This window comes from Arvicola amphibius, chromosome 1 (genome assembly GCF_903992535.2).
Source record: "Arvicola amphibius chromosome 1, mArvAmp1.2, whole genome shotgun sequence".
Taxonomy (NCBI): domain Eukaryota; kingdom Metazoa; phylum Chordata; class Mammalia; order Rodentia; family Cricetidae; genus Arvicola; species Arvicola amphibius.
The window spans coordinates 186082243-186101068 of NC_052047.1; the positions used below are offsets into that span (position 1 = coordinate 186082243).

The following is an 18826-nucleotide window of genomic DNA, read 5'->3' on the forward strand; positions in this document are numbered from 1 at the left end:
CCAAGAGAAACTTGATTTGAGCTGAAATAACAGGTAAAAGAGAAGGGATAAGTCGGCCAGGAATCCAGGCAACCTGTTTGCTGATGCCCACTTTCTTTTAGGTCCCCAAGGGCGAGAGCCCACGACAAACATGGAAGCGACAGCCTCAGGCGCGGCCACCTGCCCGGACTGCGGTCGGGCGAGCAGCGCGGAGCCAATCGCTGGGAAGGGGCGGAGGGAGAGACCCGGGAAGCCCGGGGCTGCTAGCGCGCAGGCGCACTGGCTGGCACCTGGCTCCCGGCAGCCACGGAATTAGGCATACCCTGCCAGGATTGCGGTGAGCTTCTCGCCCGCGGCCGGGAAGAGGGGGCAGGAACCTACCGGACCTACAAACGACAAGCCCGAGGGTGGGGCGGGGATGCTTTGCGGTGTGAGAGTCTCTGGGACAGTTTGCGGGGTTCCTTGCGGAATCAGATTGTGGATTGGGAAATTCTGGGGTCAGGAGGAGTTGTGTTCAAGGGGTAAGCGTAGAATTCCTGCAGAAAGGCTCTGTTGGGGTAAGGAGAGGGGATGCCATGTCCAGGGTGTTCCCAGAAGAATCTGAGTTCGTGGATGCGATGGTTCAGGCCGGGATCCATTCCCTGACCTGATGGCCCTTAACCCTGGTGGCACATTTGGGAAGCCTGAAAAAATTATGGTGGGCATCACCTCCATAGACTCCAATTTAGTGTTCTGGTGAGACCTGAGCCTTGGTGTTTGAGAATTAAAAATAAGGTGATTTTAACGTGCAAACGTCACATAACCACTACACGTATTTCTGAGTAAAAACCTCCCGGTTGATGCCCAGTTCCTCGGGGACTTAAGTGTTCTGTGATTCTGAGGTGAATCGGTGACTTTCGTGCCACAGTAGAATTCTGTGAAGGAGGGAGAAGTCCCTCCTGCAGTGGGTGGAAGCCCCATTTCCCGCCGAGGAGTGTCAACCTGTTAATATGGAGGGAGAACAGGGCCCTGCTGCAGCTCTCCTAGGGCTTCCCTGGCGGGGTTGTGAAGATGCCGAACACGTGTGAAACAAGGAGATAGCAATCCAGTCAGCTGCTCGCTGAGAAAATGGCATGCCTCCTGATTGCTTTGCTATTATGCCTTGAATTTCCACCTGTTCATTTGATAGACCTTCCAGGACAGGCAGGAAATAGATTTGCTCTCTCCACAGACGTGGGGATAAACTCTGACGTCTACTGTCTAGTTGGTGGTAATAGTCTGCCTTGACCTAGTACAGTGAATACCACCTTATTTAGTAGCTTCCCGCCCCCCCCCCCCCCCCAGACTCCGGCCAGAACTTCCCGGAGAAGCCACAGCCACCCTCCTGTCCACATTCCAGGCCCAGCCTGGTTTCCTCCTCCAATTCCATTAGGGACCCCTACCTGGGCTCACCAGGGCTTGCTGGGAGTTGCAGTCTTTCCTGTTCTTTATCTCCCAGGAACCCTGGAGCGTGAACTGCCAGGGGAGGGATTGGCCAGTCGCCAGAGGGCTTCTAAAATAGAAATGCTTCTGTGGTCTCTTACCCGTACTCAGTTGGTGCCATCCGTCTTGATAGAATCTTTTGGAGGGTTACCAAAGGCCTTCTAGTCTGGCCCCTTTTACTGCCTGGACCATGTCTGTCTGTATTGTTTTCTTAGCATGGTGTTGTGCCCTTTGAGAAAGTGTACAAAATGTTACTCTTGGTTCTTTTCAACGCTTCCCTCTGTGTATCTGCAGCCTTGGTCTGCATGTATCTCTCAGAGTGACAATGCCTGCTACAGGTTGCTGCTGTTTTCCCAGTTCCCATAGCCAACCAGAACACCCAGTGTGGGCTCTGGGAGTTTTCCAGTGACTGCCCCTCTCTAAGGCAGAGGAAGCCGCATTGGCCTTTTAGGGACAGTGGACTAAGCAGGCATTAACTGAGCACTTGCTGTGTGTACAGGAGCTTGGGAGGACCGAGGTGAGATTGGCCTAGCCTTGCCCTTAAGGAGCTTGTGGGCTGGGGGAGATAAGGAAACCAAGGTTATTGCAAAGGTGGCTAATACCTGACTGAGCCTGGAGGTGAGGACCCTGGCCTGGGCACTGACTGAGCAGGGTTCTGTGAGACTGTGGAAGAGGTGCTTGGTGACATGAGACGTGTTGAGGTCTGAAGTCAAAACCGATTTTGAGCCGTGTCTCCAGCACCTCAGCACCTCAGCACCTTGTAGCTTGTGACTGTGGGCCAATTATTTAACCTCGGACTTCAGAGCCTTGGTTGCTTCTATAAAATGTAGATGGGAATAGTAACTGCCCTGCGAATGAGTCGCTGTAGTGGATGTGGAAGTCAGGCCTGTCCTAAATGTCTGGACTCATGGGAAGGCAGGGGATGCTGCCCGCAGCAAGAGGCAGCCATGCTGAATACTGCAATGACAACTTAGCTGGGTGTGGGGGGTATAAACCTGTTATTCAGCACAGGGGAGGTTGAGGCAGGAGGATTGCCGCAAGTTTGAGGCCAACCAGGTCAGCACAGGTTACATAGTGAAATCCTACCTTAAATAAACAACAAAAAAGACTTTAGTTACATACTTGTCAGAGGGATGTCTAACTGGTCCCTAACTGATTTTTTTAAAAGAATACATTTTATTTATATGTGTGTATATATATATATATACACATATATGTATATATATACACATATATATACACACACACATACATGTTGGTTGTTTTACTCTTTTGGGTCTTTGGGGGCCCATCACTCAGTTCCCAAATAAATCACACATGAAGTCTTTGTAATGGTCTGTCCTGTCCCTTTAAGAGACAAGCCCTACCAAACCCCCCCCCCCCCACCACTGACACCACACCTACCACCCACTGAGGCAGGCAGATCATCCTTCATCCTTCTTTCCTGCAGCTTGAGCCCTTTCTTTCTGTCTCTCTCCCAAAGAGGTAGCTGTTGCCATGGCTCCTCTCCTCTCCCCCTACTCTCTCTTCCTTCTTCTTCTTCTCTCTCCCTCTTTCTCTTTGTTTCTTTCTATGTCCCCCTTCTCCCTCCCTCTCCCCTTCCCTTCCATAACCCACTAAATAAATATCCAACCTCACTCTGTATGGCGTGCCTATCCATCTGTCTCTTACTCACCCGCTGCAGCTCCTTGTTCCCACAAGGCTGCTCTGTCTCCATCTCTCACCTGTTGTTTGCCACCATGCCTGTTTCAAGAACATTTTGTTGTTGTTGTTGTCGTGGTGGCACACGCCCTTAATCCCAGCACTCAGGAGACAGAAGCAGGTGGATCCCTGTGAGTTTGAGGCCAACTTGGTCTACAGAGTGAGTTCTAGGATAACCATGGCTGTTACACAGAGAAACCCTTTCTCGAAACCCCCTCTCACAAAAAAAGATTTATTCAGTTTTACCTGTATGTGTGTTGCCTGAGTGTGTGTATGTGCACCGTCTACATGCAGGAACCATGAGGTCATAAGGCAGTAGGTCCTCTGGAACTGGAGCTGCCGTGTGGGTCTGGAAACTAAACTGGGTCTTATACAAGAACAATGATGCTCCTAACCACTGAGCTATCCCTCCAGCACCTCCCTCACTTCCATCTTTATATGGGTCCCGTGGATCAAGCGCAGGTCTTGGTGCTGGCACAGCAAGTGTTTTTAAACACTAAATCATGTACCCAGCTCCCAGCTGATTTTAAAGGTTATGAGCCCAGCCAGAGCTGTTGTTTATGGAGTGTCCTCAGTGTCCCAGGCTCTAAGCTTGCTGCTGGTTTTCTGTTCAGTTTGCATTTAAGCCCCACTTTAAAGGAGTTGGTATCAACTTCCCCACTGGCCTGGGAGAGGGAGGAGCTGGCCCAAGGCCACCCACTAGGCCATTCTCAGGACAGGGCCTCCAGCTCTTGTGCAAGGGAGCGGTGAGCCTGGTCGCAGGTTACAGGATCTGCAGCTTATGCAGCTAGAACAATGTGGGCTCCGTGCTGTCCTTGGGCCCTTTGTTAGCTTGTGGAACGGGTTGAGAGTGGGAAGACCAGAGGAGCAAGGCTGTTTGCTGATGGAGGAGTGGAATCTGGAGGGGAAACAGGGAAAGCTCCGACACACCCACCGTCTTCCTCAACCTGAAGTCTGTGACGTGTGTGGGGATGGATGGGGGTGGGGCGTGGGGGGTGGGTGTGGAGGGATGTTCTTCCCTGGAGTTCCTTCTGTGTGTTCTTGTTTGCGGGCTTCCTCTCTGACTCTCCTGTATCTAAGTTTTTCCTCTACTTCCCTTACTTCAGAAAGCAGCCTGAGTTCTAGGCTATTTCACCAGCTCTGACCCAATCTTCTTTAAGAAAACGCTAAACTTGGGAGTAAAGGCAGACAGGTCTGGGAGTTCCAGGCCATCCTGATCTGAAGTTCCACTGTCTCGAGAAAGCAAAGGCTAGTTTTTTAGCACCTGCCTTGTGCCTAGTGTGGTACTCAGGGTGTCCTGAGTATTAGTTTAAGGCTTACTGTAGTCTGGTAAGGACAGCTCTCATTTGCCCATCCTACAGATGAGCAAGTCAAGGTTCAGTAGTAGTAAATTATTCATCTGTGGGAGGAAGTAGTGATTTGAACCCTTTCCCTTCTAAGGGCAAAAATCATGCCCTTTCTATCTTACCAGCCTTTGAGGTCTTCTAACCTGGCCTCAGCATGGGTTCAGGGAGGTCCTCCTCCGGTGACAAGAGCCAGTCAATGAGTAAGAGTGGCCTTTGGCAAAGGCTGTGTTCTGAGAGGGACAAGGTTACTGTTCTATTGCTGTGCAGAGACACCATGACCAAGAGGACTCTCTTGAAAGAAAGCGTTTCACTAAGGTTTGCTTACCGTTTCAGAGGCTTAGTCCATGATCATTGTGGTAGGGAGCATGGCAGCACATAGCCAGGCATAGAGCAGTAGCTAAGAACTACAGCCTGATCCCCAGGCAGAGGGAGAGCCTAGGCATGGCTTTGGCTTGTGAAACCTCAAAGCCCAGCCTCGGTGGCCTTCCCTCTCTGTCTAGCTTTTGGAAGTCCCTGGTGAGCCTCAACATTCCTTGGCTTGTGGCTGTGTTACTGCACTGCAGGAAGATGAAGGCAGGCTTGTCCACACATGACCAGCTTTCTTGATGTCTTAGTTGGGTTACTTTGTGTTGTTGTTGTTGTTTGTTACTGTATTTTGTTTTTTAAAGACAGGGTCTCTGTAATGAGTCTTTCTCTGTCCCGCAAGCTGTCTCCCAAATAATGACAGGGAGACTTATTATTGATTGTGAAAGCTCAGCCTATAGCTTAGGCTTGTTCCTAACTAGCTCTTATGACTTAAATTAACCCTTTTTATGTTCATCTACGTTCTATCACATGGCATTATCTCTCTTCCTTCTTATACCCCGTTTCCTCTCTGTGACTCCTGGAGTCTCCTGTGCACCTAGATCCTCCTCCTCTTCCTTTCTCTCCCTGGAAATCCCACCTACACCTCCTGCCTAGCTATTGGCTGTTCAGTTTTTTATCACACCAATCACAGCAAGTACATCTTCACACAGGGAACAAATATCCCACATTTCCCCCCTTTTTGTCTCAATTAAAAAAAGATTTTAACTCTAACATATTAAAACTATATACAATAAGAACAATAATCAGGTAGGAATTACATTCACAATGTCCAGTCCATTTGTATTTGGCAAATTTGGAGAAAGTGCTTTATAAACTGTCCTATCTTAGTGAGTCCAAAGTTTTGTACCTAATTCACTTTCTGTCCTAACTTGTATTACCAACCAGAAGCTATTATTTATACCTCAAACCATTTTTTCTTAGATAAATCTAAGCTTTTATGTCTATCAGTTTTATGTATTTTATATCTCTTATGTAAGTTTTTTTTTTAATTTGGTAACAAAGAAAACTGTAACTATAACTGTCTCATCTTCAACTCCATCAGCGACCCAAGAAGGATATAATATCACCTGAGTAAATGGGAAATGTGGGGCAAACAACTTACAAAACTATAGAAACAACAGAGACAGCTGGCTGCCTGCACAGCCACCCGCAGCTCCTCTGTAATGTAGGGCATCTGTCTTTGGCTACAGGCCTAGAATATCTGACAGACTTCTGTGAAGCACGAATTTCAAGGGGCCGCTCCGCCTTGTCTTGGCAAAGTTTGACAGTCCCTTTCTTTTGTGTCCTGTGTGTCCAATTTAAACGGCATACTGTCAGCAGTCAAAGCAAGGACAGTTTGTTGCCCACTGTCTTACTTTTGCCACAAAGAATGCAAACTCCATACGGAGTTTCTTCGATGCTTATCATCCTTCTTTGATGTAGATTGGTGCTGCCAGGAGCAGATGCATCTAATTGTCCTGAAAAGCCTTATGTTATTAAAACATCTTAAATGCCATATTCTATAGGTCTCTGCAGTGTTTGAAGACCATCTATCTAAAATATATATCTGTTTAACCTTGAAACCATACCTAACATGACAAGTTTAATTTTTATAGATTACTACTAACCTGTATTTCTTAATTATCCTAAATGGTTTATAATAATAGCTTTCAAGGACTAGAACTTCATATTACATTTTTTAAAAAGATGTATAGGTAGAAACATATATACAGTATAACAAAAAAATCTTAATTTTGTATCAATATGCAAAAATAAAATATTTAAGACTAGTGGTTGTTTAAAAGTAGACTTAACAATCCACCCTTTTATCCCATCATTTCTATACTATATTCTCCCTTTTTCCCCTTCAGAAAACGATCCCTGAATTTAGTCTCCTTTGTTTAGTTTTTTTTTCTGAGCATTACCAATAACAACTTGGAACCAATCCCCCAAAATGATAACAAACATTCATAACCCACTCTAACTCTTGGGAATGTGGACATCATTTTTTTCTAGACTGCTTCCTGTTGTCTGGGGGTGATAGCTCCTTTAGGGGCCCCTGAGAAAATTGGGATAATGGTCAAGTCCCGGGAGAGCTCCTGTATTATTTTTTTGTTTAATCTCTATGTGGTGGGAAAGTGAGGTCTTAACTGAATGTCCTGGCTGGAGTAATACATGAGGCTGGACCATCTCATCTAGCAGCTTTGAAGTTGTTCTGGATGCAGAATTTTGAGGAAACTGTAACAGAGGCAGTTGGTTCCCTGAAAGTCTAGCCTCATGCTGGCATGTTTACTGCCCCAGCTTTGGGAAGCTGCTTGTGTCCAGAATGTGGCAGACGTTTTTACCTGCATGCCGGTTGCTCAAATGTTCTGCCGCACAGCAGGGCCTCTTGAAAGAGACACACCTCTGTATGGAGAGCCTACCCGAGAGAACTCTTCCTCAGGCCCTATGTGGGATATTCAAGCCTTCACAATGGACGCTATATTTAGTGAGTCTTTCTCTGTCCTGCCAGTGACCTCCCAAATAATGACATGGAGCCTTAATTATGAAAACTCAGCCTATAGCTTAGGCTTGTTCCCAAAAAGCTCTTTATTACTATTTTTTTTTTTTTTTTTGAGACAGGGTTTCTCTGTAGCTTTGGAGCCTGTTCTGGAACTAGCTCTTGTAGACCAGGCTGGCCTCGAACACACAGAGATCCACCTGCTTCTGCCTCCCAAGTGCTGGGATTAAAGGTGGTGTGCCACCACTGGCCCGGCTCCCAAAAAGCTCTTATAACATAAATTAACCCATTTATATTCATCTACACTCTGTCACGTGGATCACCTGTCGTCCATCTTGCACCTTCGTTTCCTCTCCTGGAGTCTCCTGTGTGCCTAGATTCTTCTCTTCCTTTCTCTTTCTGGGAATCTCACCTATACCTCCTGCCTAGCTATTGGACATTCAGCTCTTTATCACACCAATCACAGGAAGTACATCTTCACACAGTGTACGAATATCCCACAACAGGTTTCTCTGTGTAACTCTTGCTGTCCTGACACTTGCTCTGTAGACCAGGCTGGCCTCGAACTCACAGAGACCCACCTGCCTCTACCTCCCAAGTACTGGAATTAAAGGCGTGCACCACCACTGCCCAGCTAGTTTTGGGGTTACTACTATTATTAGTTTTTGAATTATGATCGCTGTGATGAAACCATGACCAAGAGTTGGGGTGGAAAGAGTTTATTTGGCTTGTGCTTCTATTGCCATAATCATCACTGAAGGAAGTCGGGACAGGAACTCAAGAATGAGAACCTGCAGACAAGAACTGTTACAGAGACTGTGGAGGGGAGCTGCTTGCTGGCTTGCTCAGCCTGCTTTCTTATAGAGCTCAGCATCACCAGCCTAGGGATGGCCCCACCCACGATGAGTTGCACCTTCCCCCACTAATTACTAATTAAGGGAATTCTCCCCAGGTTTGCCTACAACCAGATCTTATGGAGGCATTTTCTGTTTCAGTTACCTCTGGTTGTGTGAAGTTGACATGGAACTAGCCGGCACATTTGATATCCAAGTTTCATTTTAATAAGGACTGGCCGGCCACACAGATTCAATATGATTCATTTTAACTTTCAAACGCACTGATGCTGTATCCGAGTAGAGTCATATTTGTGGGTTCTCATCCCCCACCTCCTTGCCTGGGGTAGAACCCAGGGCCTTGTAGACGCTAGACTAGTGCTCTACCACTGAGCTAACCCCAGCTTCCATACACTCTCACATATTGTTTGTTCTTAAGTCTCTGTGCCCAGTGCCTCTCTGTAGCCCTTCTTGGAGAGAATCAAGCTTACTGGGACAGCCCCTTAGTTATAGCCCTGGACTGTGTCCAGCTGTTTGCTGTTTATAAACACTGCTGCCCTGCACACCTGGACTGTGTCCAGCTGTTTGCTGTTTATGAACACTGCTGCCATGCACACCTGGACTGTGTCCAGCTGTTTGCTGTTTATGAACACTGCCACCATGCACACCTCATATGTAGACCCTTGGGGGTTAGTTCTTGAGGTGACATTTCTGGAATCAGTGTGTGAGCCCATATTCTTTTTTTTCCTTTTTCTTTTGAGACCAGTTCTCACTATGTAACTTGTCTGGCCCGGAACTCACCCAGTAGACCAGGCTGACCTGGAACTCATAGAGATTGGCCTGCCTCTGCTTCCTAGTGCTGGGGTCAAAGGCATGCGCCACCACAGCCAGCCAATCTTTTGTTGTATTGTTTTGAGTCAGGGTCTCAGTATGTAGCCCTAACTATCCTGGAGCTCACTATGTAGACCAGGCTAGCCTCAAACTCATAGAGATCCGTCTGATTCAACCTCCCAAGTGCTGGGATTAAGTGTGTGCATCCATGCCATGCCTGGTCTCACTTTTTTTTTTTTTTTTGGCCAGGGTTTCTATGTGTAGCCTTGGCTGTCCTGTAACTTGCTCTGTATTTCAGAGAGAAACTCTGTCTCAAAAAAAAAAAAAAAAAAAAACCTGAATTCAAGAAAAAAGAAAATTTTATAAGACCATTATATAAGTGCTTCTTGGGATTTTGTAAAGATAATTTTGCATTTATTGAACACACTGTCCCCTCTCTCAGGAGGGTTTCATCTTGTACCCAAGGTTGGCCTGACTATGTCTTCCAGGCTGACATTGAATTAGTGGACTTCCTGTCTCAGCCTTCCTGGGTTTTAGGCATGTGCCCTCATGCCTGGCTTATAGAGCATTTTCTCTGGGCTTTTTCCTTTAACCCACCTGTTCTTTCACGTAATGATTCTTTTGACCTTTCTGAGAAAAGGAACTAAGTTTACCTTGTTAATGCTGTGAGCACACTGCCCAAACCCACCGTGGTCGTGTCTAGACAGTAGCAGTTGTACAGTGTGCTGAGCAGCCAGCCCCATAACGTGAGCAGGCCCAGGACTTGGATGCCCACTTTCTCTTCCCATGGCCATCTCAGTTTCCTGGACCAGCTCCAGAGTGGGGGGCCTCTAGCCTGGGTTGTTTCTGCCCTGCTTCATTGGGAATTCCCCAGCTTTGTTTTAGATACAAATTCCTCACAAAGAAAACGAGTTTAAGAAAAAAAAAATTTCAGTGTCAGGGATTAAACCCAGGAGCTAGACTGGCTGGGAGGCAGCTGCCAAGCTACAGATCCAGCCTGGAATGAGTTATCTTATGGGTTGTTAAACGGTTCAGAGGGCTAGACGGAAGAAGGAGTTATTCCTGATCCTTGTTGCTGGCTGGCTTCTTCTTCCCCAGAGACGAGCATGATCCCACTGCCAGCGTTTGTGAGTCCTCCTCCGTGCTCCTGGGGCTGAGGCTCGGCCAGCAGCCATGGGACTAGACTGGCCCCACGCCTGGCTGTCGGGCCTGCCCACAGCCGTGGTGTATGGTTCCTTGGCTCTCTTCACCTCCGCCCTGCATAACGTGTTCCTGCTGTACTACGTGGACACATTTGTCTCGGTGTATAAGATCAACAAACTGTCCTTCTGGATTGGAGAGGTAGGCCAAGCATGGCGCAGCCAGTCGGGGTGGGAGACTAGGACATCAGGTTTCCAGGCAGACAGAGGAGCTGGGTTCTGTCCCAGTGTTAGGTAGGCACTTGGGGCAGGCTGTGTTGTTTAGCAGGACTCAGCCAGAAAAGCTGACAGGGTCTTAATGACTCTTCAAGAGAATTCTAGTAGCGCTCCTGACCACTGCCTTAGGTGTCCACTGTTGTGTGATATATAATGTAATACAAGTAGCCAAATGCTTATCTGCTGGACACACTTACCAGCAGCCCTGGTCACGGGGGTTTGATGTGTGTTCCAGCCAGGAGAGGGGCTTTGCCGGCTGGAAGCGCTGCCATCCTTGGGGTAAGTGCAGAGACTAGAGTTGGGGAACCCTGTGCTGTTGTGGGTGCAGCCCACCTTCCCTTCTCTCTTCTTGCAGACCGTATTCCTCCTCTGGAACAGCTTCAACGACCCCATCTTTGGCTGGCTCAGTGACCACAAGTTCCTCAGCTCCCAGCCCCGGTGTGTGTGCATCACTGCCCTAACCCCACCCTAATGTTCCCCAAGCTGGAGCACCGCTGCTTGTGTCTGGGGTGGGAAATGGAAGGGACACTGGTTGTGGTATGAAGATGGCTCGGCCAGGGGGAGGGGTCGACCGTAGTGACGTGTAGCACGAATAATAAAAACCCAGAGGCAGAAATTGGGGTTCAACCCGAAAACCATAAAAGCAATATAACCAAGCCACTAGAGAAGTGTTACCTCTACCAAGGCTGGGCGACCACAAACTAAGCAGACTAAGCCTCTCTCTCCTCCCATTTTACATTCCCTCTAGTGCTGGAATTAAAGGTGTGTGAGTCCCTAGGACTGGGATTAAAGGTGTGAGCCACCACCACCTGGATTTGTTTCTGCAACTTGTGTAGCCCAGGGTGGCCTTGAACTCACAGAGATCCATCTGCCTCTGTCTCCCAAATTCAGGGATTAAGGGTGTGTGTCACCATTGCCTGATTTCTAGTGGCTTTAGCTTTGCCTCTGGTCTTCAGGCAAGATTTCTTTATCAAAATACAAATCATATGGCTCATGACTCTACCACACATTCACCCTGCCGTTTCTAATGCACTTCCTTACTGCCACCAGCCCTGAGAATCAGTATCCCATGGCTCTTTGGTCATCAGCCAGGACAGGCTGGTGACAGACAATGGGCTGAGGAGAGGATGGGTGACTGGGTAGCTGTGCTTTTTAAGTCTCAAGTCGGGCTTCGGGTGTATCTTGGTGTGAATTCTTCCATCCCATCTCCTGGGCTCAGCCAGGGGAGCTAGGGCCTGCTCAGGCCCAAAGGTTCCCTCCCTCCTAACACTTTCTTCTCTCTCACAGATCGGGAGCCGGGCTCTCCTCCAGAGACGTGGTGCTGACCCGGGTGAGGGCTCTGAGTTGGCACGGGCCCTTGCTGGCATTGTCGTTCCTGGCCTTCTGGGTGCCCTGGGCCCCTGCTGGCTTGCAGTTCTTACTGTGCTTGTGTCTCTATGATGGCTTCCTGACCCTCGTGGACCTCCACCACCACGCCTTGCTGGCCGACCTGGCTCTCTCCGCCCACGACCGCACCCACCTCAACTTCTACTGCTCCCTCTTCAGTGCGGCTGGCTCCATGTCTGTCTTTGCCTCCTACGCCTTTTGGAACAAGGAGGACTTCTCCTCCTTCCGTGCCTTCTGTGTGGTACTAGCTGCCGGCTCTGGCCTAGGCTTCCTGGGGGCCACACAATTGTTGAGGCAGCGGATTGAGACCACCAGAAGGGACAGGGGGTACTCAGCCATGGTCATGGATGGCGGGTGAGTCACCAGCCTTGGCTCCCTAGGGTCAGAGTCTAATTTTGACAGTCGGTCCCCTGGCCCACTCTGGGCTAACCCTGCCGTTTCCTCCCCTCTGCCCACAGCGTATGTGAAGAAGAGCCTCTGGTGGGTGGTGAAGAAGCAGGCAACATTACCTTGGGCCAGTACCTCCGGCAACTAGCACGCCACCAAAACTTCCTGTGGTTCGTGGGCATGGACTTGGTACAGGTATGGGGAGCCATTCCTTCACCCCTCCTTCAGGGGTACTTCGAGATGGAAATACAGGAGCCCTCCCTGGGGTTTGATGGTTGGAAGGTTGGGGAGTTAGGAGACCTAGGTTCTAGCACTTTCTGTTCTCCTTAGCACATACTCCCTTGTGTGATTGCCCCCCATTCCCATAGTGCTGAGAGACGCTGAACCCAGGCCCTGGATGCTCTTAGGTAATGACTCTACTACTGAGCTACAAGCCCTGCCTCTCTGTGTGATCTGAGGCAGCAGGTCTCAGCCTCTGAGGCCAGTCCTGTCTTCATAATGTGAAGACTAAGACACCCCCCCGCCACTTTCTTTTGATTTTTCAAGACAGGGTTTCTCTGTGTAGCTTTGTCTGTCCTGGAACTCACTGTGTAGACCAGATTGGCCTTGAACTCACAGAGATCCACCTGCCTCTGCTTCCCAAATGCTGGGATTAAAGGCACTTCCATCACCACCCAGCAAAACTTATAATTTTTTTTCTTTCTGTTTTTTTGAGATAGGGTTTCTCTGTAGCTTTGGAGCCTGTCCTGGAGCTAGCTCTTGTAGACCAGGCTGGTCTCGAACTCACAGAGATCCACCTGCCTCTGCCTCCCGAGTGCTGGGATTAAAGGCATGCACCACCACCACCCAGAAAAACTTGTATTTTTAAAATACATTTTTTTTTTAAGATTTATTTATTTATTATGTATACAGTGTTCTGTCTGCATGTATGCCACCAGACTAGAAGAGGACACCAGACCTCATTACAGATGGTTGTGAGCCACCATGTGGTTGCTGGGAATTGAACTCAGGACCTCTGGAAGAGCAGGAAGTGCTCTTAACCTCTGAGCCATCTCTCCAGCCCCTAAAATACATTTTAAACACAAAAATATATTAATTATCTTTATATCATGAAAACTTAAAAATTGTTCTAGTTGATATCTTACCACGCCTTCAGACTTTTAGTAAAATTAGGTAGGCCACAAGGAATGTCACTTAGGTTTGTTCTGGTAAGCTCCATGTTTGGTGGCATGGGGAGAGAGGCCAGTGCTCACCCTTGCTCTGAGGAAGGGGGCTGCTGTCTGCTTGCTGGCCCTGGCTGTGAACTCCCACCATTCTGTGCACACTTGGCTCTGAGGCCCAGCGCTGCTGCCCCCTGCTGGCCGTGGCCATGAACTCCCACCATTCTGTGCACACTTGGCTCTGAGGCCCAGCGCTGCTGCCCCCTGCTGGCCACGGCCGTGAACTCCCACCCTTCTGCCCCGCAGGTGTTTCACTGCCATTTCAACAGTAACTTCTTCCCTCTCTTCCTGGAGCACTTGTTGTCTGACCACATCTCCCTCTCGACAGGCTCCTTCCTATTGGGTAAGTGGTACCTGGGTGGAGGTCTAGTGGTCCTCACCTTAGTCCTCGTGGCAATGGTGCACCCACGGGACGTGATGCAGGTATTGCCAGTGTGCCATTTGCTCAGTGGGCTTGGGTTTGTTCTTCAATCTTTCTGAGCTACATTTGTTTGTTTGCTTTTTTTTTTTTTTTTAAACAGGGTTTCTCTGTGTAGCTTTGACTGTCCTGGAACTAGCTCTGTAGACCAGACTGGCCTTGAACTCACAGAGATCCACCTGCCTCTGCCTCCCGAGAGCTGGGATTACAGGTGTGCACCACCACCACTCAGGCAAAAAAAAAAAATATATTTAAAGAAAGAGAAAAGAGATAAGTTAAAGTATATAAGAGGGGTTTGAAGTACGGGACCTGGGCGAGGCTCTGCTGAACTACATTACCCAGCACCACATAAACATGGCATGATGATACACATCCGTAATTGATGTACTCGGAGTTAGGAGGATCAGAAGTTCAAGGTCAGCCTAAGCTACACAGCAAGGTATATGCTAGCCTGGGCTACATGAAACTCTGCGTCAAAGCAATTAAAATAAAAAGAGGTTAAACAAGGCAGTGCAGGCCTTTAATCCCAGCACTCAGGAGGAAGAGACAGGCTGATTTCTGAGAGTTCGAGGCCAGTATGGTCTACATTATGAGTTTAGTTTCAGGCCAACTGGGGCTACATAGTGAGTTCCTATCTCAAAACAAAAACAAAATAAAATAGGTTGGGTGTAATGGCACATGCCTTTAATCCCAGCACTTTGGTGGATCTCTGAGTTTGAAACCAGCCTGCTATACATAGAGAGTTCCAGGACAGCCAGGACTACACAGAGAGAATCTGTCTCAAAAATAAAGTAAAAATAAAAAATAAAGCTGGGTATGGTGGTTAGGACTGTAACCCCAACACTCAAGAGATGAAGGCAGGAGGATGGCTAGGACTGTAACCCCAACACTCAGGAGATGAAGGCAGGAGGATCAAGAGTTCAAGACCATCTGGAGCTGCATGGCACTAAATTCAAAAACTAGAAGAAAATAAAAGTGTGCAGGAGTGCGTCTCTAAGTCCTGTGCAGATACAGTGCTGTTTTATATGAAGGAAGTATGTCTGTAAGTCCTGTGTAGATACAGTGCCGTTTTATATGAAGGTTTGGAAAATCCACAGATTTTGCTATGCATGAAGGGTACTGGAGTCAACCAAATAAATACCAAGGGACTGTAATACCTACCTTGAAGGGCTTGGGTGTGAAAGGTAGGCAGAGAGTGGCTCAGCAGTTAGAGCACGGGTTGCTCTTCTGAGGGCCCGAGTTTGATTTCCATTTACCCACAAGGTGGCTCACAACTGTCTATAACTCCAATTTCAGGGGACCCAATGCCCTCTTCTGGCCTCTGCACGAATATACATGCAGTCAAAAACATGCATCCGCATTAAATAAAAATTAAGATATGAGCCGGGCGGTGGTGGTGCACGCCTTTAATCCCAGCACTCGGGAGGCAGAGGCAGGCGGATCTCTGTGAGTTGGAGACCAGCCTGGTCTACAAGAGCTAGTTCCAGGACAGGCTCCAAAGCCACAGAGAAACCCTGTCTCGAAAAACCAAAAAAAAAAAAAAAAAAAAATTAAGATATGATACTAAAGCTGAAAAGTGCAAGGCACTTTTGGCAGACAGTTAATGCAAATAGAGGTTCTGATTGTTCTGATGTCGGCTGCCGACCTCCGCAGACCCTCTCCCTCCCCAGGCATCTCCTATGTTGCTCCCCATCTCAACAACCTCTACTTCCTGCCCCTGTGCCGGCGCTGGGGTGTCTACGCCGTGGTGCAGGGCCTCTTCCTGCTCAAGCTGGGCCTTAGCCTCCTCATGCTGCTGGCTGGCCTGGACCGCCCCGGCCTGCTTTGCTTCTTCATTGCCAGGTATGCCCTGCCCACCCTTGCCCCCACACCTCTGCGTCCACCCCCTTCACTCTTGCTCCTCTCTCCATGAGCAGCAATCGTGTCTTCACTGAGGGCACCTGTAAGCTGCTGACCCTTGTGGTCACTGACCTAGTGGATGAGGACCTGGTGCTGAACCACCGGAAACAGGCAGCCTCAGCTCTCCTCTTCGGTATGGTTGCCCTGGTGACCAAACCTGGCCAGACCTTTGCCCCACTGCTGGGCACCTGGCTCCTCTGCTTCTACACAGGTGAGGCTCCTTGTCCTATGAGCTCTGGTTCTGGTGAGGGAGGCAGAAGGGCTGTGCCCAGGCCTTCGCTGCCTTGGGATGACGACCCTTGTTGGCACACCCCTTCATGTTTTCAGAAGTTCATCGATTCCCCCAACAAATCAGCACAGACCTCTGTATAGGTTGGGTCCCGTCTGTAAGGGAGGTAACAGTGGTAAGACAGACAAAATCTTGGCTGTTGTGGAGCTTAAATTCTAGACAGGGCAGGGTAATTAAGCCTTTAATCTCGGCATTTGGGAGGCAGAGGCAGATGGGTCTCTGAGGCTAGCCTGGTCTACAGAGTGAGCTCCAGGACAGCCTGGACTACACAGAGAAACTCTGTCTTGAAAAAAAACAATTCTAGACAGGGAGAGGGGTGGACAGGGTGTCACATGGATTGGATTTTCAGTGTGGAGTTTCAGGCCAGGAGGCGACACCGTCTGATTGACATTTTGAAGTTCACTGTCGCCGCCCTAGGGAGTACATACAGCCCAGAGTGGTCAGTAGTACAGAGACGTTAAGGAGACGGCAGAGGCGTTAAGGAGACGGCAGAGGCGATGGAAGCATGGACCAGGGAGATGACAGGTGGGGCACTGTGGAGCTGAAGTGGCACCTGAGGACAGGTGTGAGGGAGGGACAGCTGAGGATCCACAGATACAGCAGCGACACTTAGAGAAGGGAAGAGTGTGAGATGCGGGTTTGGGCGGATATTGGGCTGGAGAGATGGCTCAGCGGTTAAGAGCACTGACTGGCCGGGCGGCGGTGGCGCACGCCTTTAATCCCAGCACTCGGGAGGCAGAGGCAGGCGGATCTCTGAGTTCGAGGCCAGCCTGGTCTATAAGAGCTAGCTCCAGGACAGGCTCTAGAAACTACAGGGAAACCCTGTCTCGAAAAAACAAAAAAAAAAAAAAAAAAAAAAAGAAAAAAAAGAGCACTGACTGTTCTTCTAGAGGACCTAGAGGACCCAGGTTCAGTTCCCAGCACCCACATGGCAGCTCATAACTGTCTGTAACTCCTGTTCCAGGGGATCTGACAACCTCACGCCAATGCACATAAAATAAAGTTAAATAAATCATAAAAAAAAAAGAGAGAGATACGGTTCGAGGCCAGCCTGGCCTCATAGTGCGCGCCAGGTCAGCCAGGGCTACATAGAGAAACCTTGTCTCAAAAAGCAATGCAGACAGGAAAAGAGCTATGGTGGGAGTGGGGCCAGACGGCACACACCTAATGGCAGCTGAGTCACCCTCAGTTACATGCCGACTCTGAGAACAGCACAGGCGCATGAGACTGGCTTTTTGTTTTCTCAGAAACAGACTGGTGCTGGGGACGAAGCTCAGCTGGAGAGCACTTGCCTAGTATGCACGGAGCCGGAGTTTGACTCCTAAAACCCCACAAACTCGCTGTGGTGATGGACACCTGTAATCAGAGCACTCAGGGAGTGGAGGCAGGAGGATGAGAAGCTCAATCAAGGTCATTCTTGATCATATGAGGAGTTTAGGGCTAGTCTGGGCTACATACCCTGACAAGGTGAGGAGGAGGAAAAGGGAAGGAGGAGGAGGAAAGGAAGAGGAAGCCCAGCAGGACGGCACTTGTCTTTAATCCCAACACTCAGAGGCAGGAAGTGAATTCTGTAAATTCAAGGCCAATTTGGTCTCCATAGCAAGTTCCAGAACAGCCAGGATTACTTAGACCCTGTTTCAAAAAAAAAATAAAAAAAATAAAAAAATAAACAATTAAATATAGCTGGATAGGTGGTTAGGAATTGTGGCATATACCTATACCTATAATCCCAGCTACTTGTTAAGGCTAAAGCGGGAAACTACAAGACTGAAACCACTGTTTAATTTTTTTTTCCCGAGACAGGATTTCTGTGTTGCCCTGACTGTCCTAGACACTTTGTAGACCAGGCTGGCCTCAAACTCACGGAGCTCCACCTCTGCCTCCTGAGTGCTGGGATTAAAGGCGTGAGCCACCGCCCAGTTTAACTTTTTAAGTGTGGTTTAGGACACTTACCTGTACTGCCTGAGATGCCTGTGGACTTTGGAGGGGCAGCTGGGCTGACCATGATCCTTCTGTGTGTTCTCACTGTAGGTCATGACCTTTTTCAGCAGTCCCCAGTGATCGTGGGGAGTGTCCAGCCGTGGCCAGAGCCCCCAGCCCCAGCCCCAGCGCAGGCTGCAACACTCCGCCAGGGCTGCTTCTACCTGCTGGTGCTGGTGCCCATCACCTGCGCTCTGCTGCAGCTTTTGACCTGGTCCCAGTTCACGCTGCATGGGAGACGCCTCCGCATGGTCAAGGCCCAGCGCCAGAACCTGGCACAGATCCGAACGCTGGACATTAAGATGGTGTGAGAGCGGTTGCAAAGGCACTCTGCTGAGGTCCTTGCCCCAGTCCCAGCAGGAACCTCTCATGCCGGCCAGCATCCTGCTTCATCTTCGCTGAGTGTAGCTGGGAGAGCAGCTGGCTGGGGCAGCTCCTGGGGAGGTCTGCCCTTTGCTAGCAGGCTGATTGAGCTCGGGCAAGGGCTGGGTCGTATGTGCTCAGGGACTGTGGCTCCTGTGGGGCAAGAAGGAAGGAGGACCAGAAAGGGCAGGGTGGAGTGTGGTGCACAAGGAGTTGCTGGGGTCCTGGAGCTGGAGCTGGCAACTTGGTGGGTTCAGGAACTTCTGAGACTGTAACTCCTTTTGCCCGCTCAGGCGAAGCTGACTGAAGTGCTCCTTGCCTCTCCTCGCAGTCATTTCTCCGAGGGTTCTCTGCTTCAGTTGGAAGTAGCATGGCCTCTGTGCTGTGGGCTCCCCAAAGCCCAGCAGGCCTCCAAACTCTAAAGAGTTTCGAGTAAAGCCAGTCATTCCTACTCCTGAGGTCTGCCCTGTGTG

At 49.2% G+C, this 18826-nt stretch overlaps 1 protein-coding gene across 2 annotated transcripts; it reads left to right on the plus strand.

The window, feature by feature from the left end:
- Positions 1 to 252: 252 nt before the first annotated feature.
- Mfsd13a (major facilitator superfamily domain containing 13A) lies at positions 253 to 18804 on the plus strand. 2 transcript variants are annotated; one of them, XM_038335373.2, is made up of 9 exons: positions 253 to 316; positions 10095 to 10337; positions 10767 to 10849; positions 11699 to 12151; positions 12256 to 12379; positions 13651 to 13747; positions 15493 to 15664; positions 15739 to 15932; positions 18042 to 18804. In XM_038335373.2, exons 2-9 carry the CDS (start codon positions 10170 to 10172, stop codon positions 18299 to 18301), a joined length of 1551 nt encoding a protein of 516 aa, XP_038191301.1. In that variant the 5' UTR covers positions 253 to 316; positions 10095 to 10169; the 3' UTR covers positions 18302 to 18804. The 2 variants fall into 2 exon arrangements, with proteins under 2 accessions (XP_038191301.1, XP_038191308.1); XM_038335380.2 differs by having other exon boundaries at positions 18059 to 18804.
- The last annotated feature ends 22 nt before the right edge of the window (positions 18805 to 18826 follow it).